The 12,485-nt window shown below is 36.8% G+C and overlaps 2 protein-coding genes across 2 annotated transcripts; one reads left to right on the forward strand and one right to left on the reverse strand.

Annotated features, from left to right (window-relative positions):
• Window positions 1-1,933: 1,933 nt before the first annotated feature.
• Window positions 1,934-3,112, reverse strand: LOC140142263 (craniofacial development protein 2-like). Its single transcript, XM_072164231.1, has one exon. The coding sequence runs from the start codon at window positions 3,110-3,112 to the stop codon at window positions 1,934-1,936; it is 1,179 nt and encodes a 392-aa protein (XP_072020332.1).
• Window positions 3,113-8,883: 5,771 nt separating this feature from the next.
• Window positions 8,884-10,135, forward strand: LOC140142723 (uncharacterized). Its single transcript, XM_072164721.1, has one exon. The coding sequence runs from the start codon at window positions 8,919-8,921 to the stop codon at window positions 10,098-10,100; it is 1,182 nt and encodes a 393-aa protein (XP_072020822.1). The 5' UTR covers window positions 8,884-8,918; the 3' UTR covers window positions 10,101-10,135.
• Window positions 10,136-12,485: the final 2,350 nt, after the last annotated feature.

The following is a 12,485-nucleotide window of genomic DNA, read 5'->3' on the forward strand; positions in this document are numbered from 1 at the left end:
TGGTGTTACAAATATAATGAAGTTTCGAATTGCACAAAGGGATGGTACAGCTAGTGATGGACGTGATCCTCTTTATGTGTCATAACTTGCTTACTTGCTTATGTCGACTCTTGTAGTCGGACTCCCATAATGGCTCTCCAAACTGCTCTGTCAAGCATACAATTCTTGATGTCCGGGCCTGTTAATCCTGTATCATCTGCCAACATCTTGATATAATCCTTCTTGGGTGCACCTCTTGTTCGCTTTCCATGTTTGGGCTGCCACATAAGAACACTTGAAGCTGCTTCCTCTTCGCTTCTTGCACAGTGCCCTGCAAACTTTAGCCTTCTAATCCTGAGCCTCTCAGAGATTGGTAACAGATTCCCATATAGTTCTTTGTTGGTGGTGTGAGTTTGCCAAGAGATATCTAGTGCCTTCCGCAAGAGACGGGTATAGCAGCCATCCATAGCTTTTCTCATTTTGGTTGTTATTGTCCATGTTTCAGCGCCATATGTTAGTACCGATTCTACAGTGGTGGTAAACAACTTGATCTTTAGATCTCTTGGTAGATTACTTTTCCAGATCTTTCTCGCTCTGGCAGTCCATGCACCTAGATATTTGAAGTCCTGTACTATCTCCAATTCGCTTCCGTCCAGAGTTTTTATTAAAGACGGTGTTTCCTTGTACAGCATTGCCTTGGTCTTCTTGGCATTCATTCCTAGTCCCACTTTCTGTGCAGCAGCTTCAACAAGATGTAACAGTTCTTGTGCGTCTCTGAGGTTGTCAGCTAGAAGAGCAATATCGTCTGCAAAATCCAGGTCTGTGATTGTGCATGGTCCTATTCGCCTACTTTTCCTGGGCTCCAGAGTAAAGCCAAGTCGCTCTTCATTGCCTTCCATAGCCTTCCTTAAAACATAATCAAGGACTACGATAAAGAGGAATGGTGCCAGAGTGTCTCCCTGCAGAACTCCTGCTTGGATCTCAAAATCCTTAGTGACACCATCAGGTGATGTGACATGAGCTATAGTATGATGGTACATGCATCCTATGGCAGCCACTAGCCTCTCTGGGACTCCATATGCTCTCATTATGTCAAGCATTTTCCCACGGTGGATGGTATCAAATGCCTTCTTGAAATCGATGAATATTACTGCTGCATTGAGATTGTTGTTCTTGACTTCCTCAATTATCCTCCTTAGAGCAAGTATTTGTGACACCGTAGATCTCCCAGGTCGAAAACCATTTTGATTGAATCTCAGGACTGGGTCAAGGTAAGGGCGAATCCTATTGAGTAGCAGCCTGTTGAATGTTTTTGCTACGATGGATGACAAACATATTCCCCTGTAGTTCTTCCTTCTCTTAAATCTCCACTTTTGGGGATTGGTATGAGGTTGAGAATTGACCACTGGTCAGGTTTTTTTCCATTCATCAATGCCTCATTGCAGAAGTTGAGGACTATGTCATCAAGGTTGCAGCGTTTTAGGACTTCAGGTGGAATCCCATCCTCACCGGTGCTTTTCCTTCTGAAATGTCTTTTTGGCAGTGTCATATTCAACCTGATCAAAAGCATCAGTTCGCATGTTGAACTCTTCGTATACCTGATCTATGGCTTCATACTCATCGGTTACATCTGGTGGGTCTCCAAGTAGTTGCTGGAAGTGTTGGAACATTCAGTCTTTCGCCTTGTGTGTCCCCTTTTATTTGACCTTTTTTAGCAGATTTACGCCCACTAACTTCATTGATGAGGTCCCAGGCTGCCTTATGCTGGCAGTTGATGTTACAATTCTCCACCTCCTTGATCTTTCTTTTAAGGATTTGTTCATTTGCCTCTTCATAAACCTTTCTCAGATGATTCTTCTTAGACTGCAGTTCTGATCTTGACATGCTTGAAACTTCTTGGCTGTCCACAAGTTGCGCATGCTGTAGTTCTCTCCTCGCTTCTTCAATCCTGGGATCATGCCAGATTGCTTCCTTTAGGGCGCTTCCTAGCTTTTGGAATTAGTTCCTCCGCAATATCTTTGTTGGCCTGGATAAAGCATTCATACACTGCTGTAACATTATCATCACAGTTCTTCCTTAGTGCACTGAATTGGTTCTGCACCTTAATAGTGTAGCGCTCCTGAAGCTCATCATCATGTACTAGTTGTCTCCAGTCATACTTAACTTTCCTTGGTGGAGTTTTACCACTAGCTCTTAGACTAAGGCGTATTTTGGCTGTCACTATGCGGTGGTCTGAACCTATGCTAGCAAAGGAGTTGTAGGCACAGGAGTTGGTAACACTATTTCTCCACTTTCTGCGTACCAGGATGTAATCTATCTGTACCTTAAATCCAGATGGTAAGCTACACGTCCAGAGTCGTGGTTCTTTCTTCCTAAAACAAACATTTGTGATAACAAGATCATTTTCCAGGGCTAGGTTGTGAAGCATTTCACCATTTCTGTTGGTGGTTTCATGATATGGAAAGTTGTAGTATTCCTTGCCAACACGACCATTGAAGTCGCCCATAACGATCAGAAAGTTGTGGGCTGGAACTTGTCGTATCGTTCTGTCTAGTAGTTGGAAGTGTTGTTCTGCATCTCTTTCCTCAGACACGTTTGTAGGACAGTAGGTGACAATAACTGTAGTCCTTGGATTGCCAGCAAAGGTCATGCACATTATTCTAGGTGACACAGAGTTACAAAATAGAAATGCTCTCTTAGCTTTTGGGCTTAACAGTAGTCCGACTCCTCCAATGGATACTCCGCCAGTATTTCTCCAAGCAGAGGATGAGACGAGTTGATATCCATCATAAAGATCCTGATGCCTGATTTCCTCGTCTTGGTGCACAATTCGATGTTCCTGTATTCCAACAATGTCTTGGTTGTATAACTTGGCTAGACCACATATTTCCTCTTGAAGATGCATACTACTCATTGTTCTTGTGTTGAGAGTAGAAATGTACAACGACTTCTTACATTTAAGGAGTTTTGACTTACTTACTTTACTTAACTCACTTACTCCTCCTCTATCCGTGTTCACCCCTCCATTCGGCTTTAAGGTGACCACTTCATGTATATCAGCAGGTGATACAGATTCGGAGCTAGGTGATGCTTTGGTAGGGGCTTTAACCCTAGTGCTTTTGGTTGTAGCCATTATTGTTAGTCTTTCAGTTGCTGTAGGTACTGTTGATGGTCGCAACTCCTATCAACAGGTGTCCTGTGGCCGTTGAGAATGAAAGTTGTGCTTCTTTCTTCATCCGCCCTCTGCACTTGTTACTTTTGTCTCCAACCAATAGTGCCAAGTTGTTGCTCAGGTCTCAGGACTCCCTGATTTTGTTCACTGGCTGTACGATGAATTACCTTCAAAGCACCCTCTTGCCGTTGTTGAGATTAGATCCCAAATCCGCCTAAGGTAGTGAACTACCTTAGCTATTTAACCCATAGCTGGGACAAGCGTTGGTGAGCACCAGAGCGTATCCACACGCCGGTGGGTCATGCATACTGCACCTCTAGGGCCGCTTGTTGCTCCGAGATCCCCTACATATCTGCCTGGGGTCGCAAGATCCCAGTTACCGGTAGTGACCAACGTGGAGGTTATGTAGAAGTCTTGAGATAGGAGAGGCTATGTACTGGCAGGAGAAGACTTACTCAATCTGCTTCTCTTTTCACCTTTCGGCTAGCCAGCGGCAAGTTGGGTTCATCCGTAGTATAGGAGTGTTTCAAGTAAGCAAAGAAGCGAAGCAAACAAAGCGTAGCAAGGAGAAGAATAGGAAGGGAAGGAATGAAGGAAGGGAAGGAATGAAGGAAGGATAGGGAAACAGCAACTACAACTACTTCTACAACTACAACTATTATGCACTAGGCGCATCACTATACTCCTGTGACAATTTGTCACCCACCCACCACATAACAGACGCGTCCAGAAAATTATCGGAACTCAATGTTCATGTCAGTTGATGATCCCAATAATCCCGGAATAGAAGCAAAGTACTGATGCCGAAAGCAGATTAATTTTACAGATCTTTGAATAATTCGAAATACCAAAGAAATATTTAGATATAATTGTGAAATACAAAAGCGCAATTTTATCATTTTGATTTTGTTTGTAGTTTGTAACTGATTACTATGTAATATAAAAATTCACAAGAAAATTAATTCAAACGCTTAGGTCAAACGGTTGTGATGGTCTGATTTGCATTGAGTCAAGTCATTCCATGGTTGAGTCAAGTTAATTATATCAATTTCTCTCGATTCAACTTAATCACTGTGTAATCTCTATGAGGAAAGTTTGAAAAATGGAATCGAGTTACGTATTTCAGTTTTGAAAGGTCTAGTCCCTGGTTATAACTGATTACAAGTTTGATGATGGTAAACATGCCTTATCGTTTATCGTATTTTCAAAAAGTTATTAACCTCATTTAGCTTTCAGATTTTGTTATGCAGATAATATGCTTGCTTGATATAATAGCTTACACGCTGTATACTGTAGATAACACTGTATATTCATGTTTTAATTCTGTCCTGTGCTTTCTACTCAAGATAGCAATATAATAATACTGAATACTAAAAAATTTCTGCGTGATTTCAGTTTGGTCACAGAAGCTATTAATTTTTGTTATTATATTATTATCTTTATTGATCGATTAATCACAATTAAATCAGGTTAATATACTTATGTATATTTGGTATGGGTTAAAGGGTGCGATTATAACGATGACGTTTGATTCAGTATTTTTCCAGTATTGATTTGTCTTCAAAATGTTAGAAAAGAAAACATAATAGTATGCCCAGGTGTATGAATATGAGAATTTTGATTGATCTGCATCTTTATTAGTATCAAAATATATTATTATGCTCTACAAAATGTTGTAATTTAATCGAACAGAATTAATGTTAATTTAAAAACCATATATTTTGTTGATTTTGCCATGTTCAATATTATATTGCAAGGGTAATGAAGGTGAAACAAAATTACATGCGCTTGCAAATATCAATTGTTGATGATATGATGCATTCAAAAACTGTGATCACGATATTATTTTAATCATCTTAAAGATTAAATTACGTGCAGTAGTTTTGGATATACACCTGAATACTTTCATCTACGTACATGTAATGTTTTGAAATGTCGCCAGCATTTGGCGAGTTCAGAATTTTTATTAACACCCCCATTATCATAATATGACCCATCTGAATATGCAACGTCTGATCAGTCTCATACATTATGTTAATTGACCTAGGATGTCGGCGTAGTTATTTTTATTAACAGTTTCTGGAATGTACAACTCATGAAAATGTAACATTGAAAATCAAAGATTAGGCATTTGTATCATGCAATGATATGGTAACATTTCAAATGTGGATTTTTCACTCAAATAACACTTAAATATGTTTTCACAGCCTCAAATCTCCATTCAATTCATAATTTTAAACACTGACAAAGGCGAATGCTCATTATAAATTTGGGCGTGGATATATTGAACGTATAAAACAAAAATGGCGCTGACAGTAAAGCTGTGTACGTTGCTTATGCTATCATTTTTGTCCGAAACAAAGGCAACGACAGTGGAAGTAACGGTTCCAATCGATCCAGTAATTGTTGGTGGTATTTTAGCTTTACAGTGCCAAATTGAGGATATGCAAGATAGCTATAAAGTGAGGATTCTACGGATAGTAAATGAGCAAACAGTGGAGATAACCACGGGGACTGCTTATATACCGTCTTCGCTGGGGCAGCGTGTTTTCGTTACAACAAGAGTGATGCCTGGTGGAAGTCTATTGTATTTTATGACGATTACTGATGTATCCATACAAGATGAGGGTGAATATTTATGTAAAGTATTCGCTTACTCCAGAGGAGATTACGTTAAAGTTGCTGAGGGTTCAATTAATATAAATATATATTATTTGCCAGATAGGATATATCCCCAATGTCAAAGTAATCCTGCGGACACTGGAAATATGCATGAAAATATAGACCTTACATTCACATGTATATCATCGAAGGGTGTTCCTACTGTAGCTTTGCGATGGAAAGCTACCACAAATATTGATATAGTTCCCAGAAATACAGACCATGATGATACAGTATCTACAGAAATCAATCTGAGAACATCACCAGATCACGACAGAGTCGTATTCATATGTGAAATGACAAGCCCTGGATTTCCAGATTTTATACGAACATGTCAGATTGGTCCAATAACTATACGGAGAAATGTTAATCATGTTGACAGGAAAACAGATGTTTTACAACCGGCGGTCACAACTGAAACAATTAGACACAACATAGATGTGTTAATACCAAATGACTGCAGTACCGAATGTCCAAATGAAAATAAATATACAATTTTATATTTAAGCGTCGCCACTATTGGAGCTGCTATGTTATGCTTGGTCTTTCTTACAACGACGGTCATTTGGTGTTACAAATACAATAAGATATCGGCTGAGGCGCGAAATACACAAAGGGATGTTACAGCCAGTGATGGAAGTGAACCAGTTTATGTATCATTACAGGGGCGTCCTGAAAATGAACGGAACTCGATGTTTATGTCAGTTGATGATCCTACTAATCCAGGAAGCAAGGTACTGATGCCGAAAGAGGTTTTTGATGAATTTTACCGATCTTTGAAAAAAGGTCGGAATACCAAAGAAAATGTTTAGACGATAGTCCTTATAACGATGTTAAAAGATAAAGCTTCTCTCATCAAATTCTGGAATTATGTATAATATAAGCTTTGTTTGTATGTAACATTTTATTTTGTTATCCGTGTTTACAATATTAATTTGCAATGCAGATAATACACTGATTTGTTACAGTTTACATAGCAATACGATGTTCATGCTACACATTTGTATGGTCTTGTGCTGTCTACTGACGATAACAATACAATAACAGGCAGAGTATGTGCTAAACCTTTTTGTGTGATGTCAGATTGTCACAAATATGTTTTTAATACGTATGTCTGTTGAATACGTAATTTTAATCAATTAAAATTTTTACATTTTGTACTTTGAACTTTTATGATTTCTTTGTCACCATTGGTTATGAGCCATTTTAAAAACTAAATTTGTTTGTATGCTTTATCATAAGTTACAAAAGAATCAGAAAATATTTTGTGCCTGTTTAAACGGCGATTGGTAACGACATAAATAAAGTGAGTATATTTAAATTAGTATTCAACCCTTACCAGCATTTCACGATGCACAATAACATATCGGGTATCGAGTAAGATGCACATATCCACAACAAATATGATGTTCTTGTTAATTCCTGATCTTGAAAAGGAAGCTTTGACAAATATGTAGGTGACGGACATTTGTCTTGTTATTAAATAGATGGTGAGCCATAAACAAATTAATAATAGGCGTTATGTAATAGATTGCTCGTGTTAGATTGTTTACATATTAAACTCTCATGATGCAGTCATGTCTACAGTAGAATTCATCTCGACCTTTGCAGGACTTAAACCCCATTAAAAGCTATTAAACCAAAATAAAACTCATTGAAACAGCTCAACTGATTAAATCGGATCTTCTCTGGTTGTGCACATGTGTCTGTTTTACATGTGCGATATCGCAATAAAGCTGGTATTATAGCTTCAGTTGGGTAACCGATTATAAATGAAACGAAAAGAAAACAATGGTATGTAGACCTTTGTTCACGAAATGAGACAATGGCCTGCTCTTTGTTAACCAGCATTCTTGAAAATGAGCAACATAATGATTGTTGACTTAACACGGTTTGGAAATAATTTCTTCATATTTTTGGTGTTATCTGTCGTTTACATATCCTTCCTAAAACACAAAAGTGCGACCCTCTCCAACACCTAAATTAGCTAAAAATTTAGGACATGTTACAAAACTATATTTTCTAGAATTTCAGAGAATAGTTTAAATGTAGCTTGTACCGTTTTTTTGTGGCATCCTTCAGAACGGAGCGGTCCGTTACCAATATAGCTCAATATTTTCGGTCAAATCTCCATTCAATTAACACGGGGAGTTGGCTAGCTATGAGCTAGCTATGCTTTGCTCTCACTCATATTCTACGAAAGTGCGACTATTTCTGAACATCTAACCTAGCTGTAATTTTAGGTCATGTTAGAGAAATATATTTGCTAGAAGTTTGGAGAATAGTTTAAATATTGGCCGGTTATTTTTTCACACAGTGATGTTAACTAGGCAAATGCAATATACTTCTAACATACACTATTTGTAAAGGTCGGGCGTCAATGGTGAGAGCACTGTGTATTGTGTATAGGAAAACGGACAGTAACTGCCAATATGTATGTCATTATCCAGTGTGAATTATATAATTAAATTTTAATGTCACAATGTTTTTCTTATCTTGTTCAAGTCATTTTAAAACATGCAATAAATCGTAACAAGAATAAAAATGTCAAAGAGTGCATATTTCATGATGATTTCAAAACGTCATGATTAGTAGCTTTTTATCTGTCGTAATAATGATGATAAAATCTAGATTATTAACTAAAACATGAGTAATTTTTGAACAGGTTCAATAACGATCATGATCTAGAAACATTTACATATTGCAGTTTCAAACGATCCCGCTGTAAGCATGTCGCCATCTGTTGACGTGCTCAGTATGACTAATATCCTTATTACCATAGTCAGATAATTTGAATAAGTAATACGATAATAATTTTCATATATTATGCTAATTGACTTAGGATGTCGGTGCTGTATATTTACACCGATTGTGTTTCTGAATTATATAATTTAAACAATCATAATTTACAATAATGGAACATTTCGGACATACGTCTTATGTATTCCTGTTACAACATTTCAAAAGTGGTCGTTCATCAGCATAGAATATTTTTAAATGAATTTTGTAAACCCAATTTTCCGTTAAATTTATAATATCAAACACTGACAAAGATGACTGCTCATTATAAATTGGGCGTGGACATATTTACCCTACAAAAATCAAAATGGCGATTGTGGTAGAGTTGTGTATATTGCTTGTGTTGCAATATTTGCCTGAAACAAAGGCAACGACAGTGGAAGTAACAGTTCCAGTGCATCCTGTAACGGTTGGAGGAATATTAGCTATACAATGTGAAATTCAGAATATGGAAGATGGACATACGGTGAAGATGTTTCGTGTTATTAATGATCAAACAGAAGAGATAACGTCTGGAATGGTCTATCAGCATATACCTACACTTGGTCAACGCGTATTTATAACACAAAAGGTAATGCAAGGAGGAGCTCTGATGTATTTCATGACGATTACAGAAATCTCCATGCAAGATAAGGGTGAATATCTATGTAAAGTATTTGCACTTTCAAGAGGAAATTATGAAACAATAGCCGAAGATTCAGCTAATATAGAGGTATATTTTCTTCCGGATCGGATCTACCCACAATGCCAGAGTAACCCGTCAGAGATTAAAAACATACATGAAAATGTAGACCTAAGATTTATATGTATATCATCAAGAGGTGTTCCTGAAGTAAATTTACGATGGAAAGCTACTACAAATCTTAACATTGTTTCACAAAATCACAATCGAGATGATAATGATGATACGGTGTCCTCGAAAATAAATCTTAGAACAACAAGATCGCATAACGGGGTTGTATTTGTTTGTGAAATGACAAGTGAAGGATTTCCCGATTTTATTCGAACATGCCAGATTGGTCCGATAACCATAAGAAGGAATATTGAAAAGGAAGGTATCGCCATAATACCACCGATAGTCACCACTGAAACAGTTAAACAAATTACAATACCATCACATGACTGTACCACGGCATGCCCTTCTGAAGATAAATTTACAATACTATACTTAAGTGTAGCGACCATTGGAGCTGCTATGTTATGTTTCGTCTTTCTAACAACCACGATTATTTGGTGTTATAAATACAATACGATATACGATGAGGCGAGAGATGCACAAAGGAATGCTACAGCTGGCGATGGAAGTGAACCAGTTTATGTGTCATTACAGGGGCGTCCTGATAATGACAGGAACTCCGGGTTTATGTCAGTTGATGATCCGAATAATCCAGGAAGCAAGGTACTCATGCCTAAGGAAGTTTTTGATGAATTCTACAGATCATTAAGTTTGAAAAAAGGTCTGAATAACAGAGAAAATGTTCAGGTGTGACATGTTTTAATGGTATGAACTAAACTTTAAACATGTCGAGGGAATTGTACACTATATTCTAAAAGTTTCTTTTGGTGGAACTGAAAATGCTGCATCTTGACTTGATTTTCATATAAGTTGGTGATTAAGCAAATAACAAATAATATGTCAGTTGAATAAAATCGTAAATGCAAACGATATGACCAAAAACAAATCAAGAAATCAAAACAGTCACTTTAGCACTATTAAGAATTTCACGTCGAATTATATTTTAGAAATATCAAAGACTTGTTTCGTATACAAAATGGATCAGGTTTCTAGTATTCAAATTACATTTAACGCTACTTGTGTAATGTATAAATCTTTAATTTCGATCATGATTTTCATGCTAGTTAATTAAGGCAACGGTACTTGTGAATTATGCAATAGCATTTACGGAACTGATTATCTACACATACCATGCTACTTGCGTTGGGTTTGCTATCTACTGTAGATAGCAATACTTTTTGAGTGTACGTTGACATACATGTATATATTTATCATACTGTTTTCCTTTCCAATACTTAAAATATATAGTATGTTAGTTAAACTCGTTAATAAAAGCATAAACCAGTGTTCATGAATTAAAAAATTGATAACCACAAACCAATCAATACTAACAAAATCAGCAACTTATTTTATGATCGGAATAATATAATTTCCCTGAAGTTGGTTATAGCGCCATCTATTATAGAGATGATCTTTGGACAAATTATCCCTTTTATCATAATAGAATAATTTTTCATGAATACTGTTATGAATATACATGACTTTGCATCATACATTATGTTAATTAAACTAGTATGTCGGCATAATGTATTATTATTTACCGCATTTCTATAAAATAACAATATATGTTTTAATCGTTTTAGGCCAATGGCGATACTTTTGTGCCTATAAAATGTATTTAAATGTTGCCAGTTTCAAGCATGTATATATGCAGAACCACGTTCATTTTAATACTTTAAAAACAATTATTGCCGTTCAATTCATGACACAAAAACACTGACTTATATTGGACAATGACGGCTAATTAAAAATATGGGCGTGAACGTTGTGATAGTCACGAAATATACAAAATGGCGACAGTAGGAGCTTTGTGTGCGATGCTTACGTTGATTATAATGTTGCCTGAAACAAAGACAACGACAGTCGAAATGACGGTTCCAGTACATCATCCAATAACGGTTGGTGGAATCTTAGCTTTGCAATGTGAAATACGAGATATGGAAGAAGGACATATAGTGAAGATGATTCGAGTTATAAATGGTCAAGCAGAGGAATTAACAACGGGGCTGAGTTATGTAGCATCTTCATTGGGACATCGTGTTTTTGTTACCAAAAGAGCGATGCCTGGAAGAACCCTTATGTATTTCATGACCATCGTAGATATATCACTGCTAGACAAAGGTAAATACACATGTAAGGTCTTACATTTATCAACTGCTGGTGATTACGTAAAAATTGCTGATGATTCAGCTGATGTAAACGTGAACTATGTACCAGATTCTATCTATCCGCAATGCCAAAGTACACCAGCTCAAACTAAACATTTGGAGGAAAATATAAACCTAAGATTGACATGTTTATCATCAAAAGGTATTCCTACTGTAACTCTACGATGGAAAACTTACTCAAATCTTGCATTTGTTCAAAGAAATATGGATCAAGATGATACGGTATCCACAGAAATTAATCTAAGAACATCACCATCTCATGACAGAGCTGTGTTTATCTGCGAAATGACAAGCACAGGATATTCGGATTTTAAGCGAACATGTCAGATTGGACCGATTACTATACGAACAAATATTGACAACGATGAGAGGAATACAGGTGTATTACAAGCGGCGGTTACCACCAAAATGATTAAAGATAAAACATTGATAAGAACTGAGTGTAACATTGAATGCCCAACAGAAAATAGATATACTATTTTATATTTGAGTGTAGCTACTATCGGTGCTGCTATGTTAAGCCTAGTATTTCTTACAACGACGACCATTTGGTGTTACAAATACAATAAGATAGCTGCTGTGGATACAGATGCACACAGCAGGAATCTTACATCTAGTGATGGAAGTGAACCAGTTTATGTGTCATTACAAACGCGTCCTGATAATGAGCGGAATTCGATGTTTCTGTCAGTTGATGATCCTAATATTCCAGGAAATAAAGTAATGATGCCGAAAGATGTTTTTGATGAATTTTATAGATCACTAACTTTAAAGAAAGGTTTGAATAATAGCGAAGATGTTCAGGTGTGATATGTTTCATGAAGATCAATTGCCCAAGTCACTCACAAGAAATCAAACACTATCATAAACGTATCTTTGAAGTTTAAATCAAATTCTATCAAAATGTATT

This window comes from Amphiura filiformis, chromosome 20 (genome assembly GCF_039555335.1).
Source record: "Amphiura filiformis chromosome 20, Afil_fr2py, whole genome shotgun sequence".
In the NCBI taxonomy this organism is placed as follows: Eukaryota; Metazoa; Echinodermata; class Ophiuroidea; order Amphilepidida; family Amphiuridae; genus Amphiura; species Amphiura filiformis.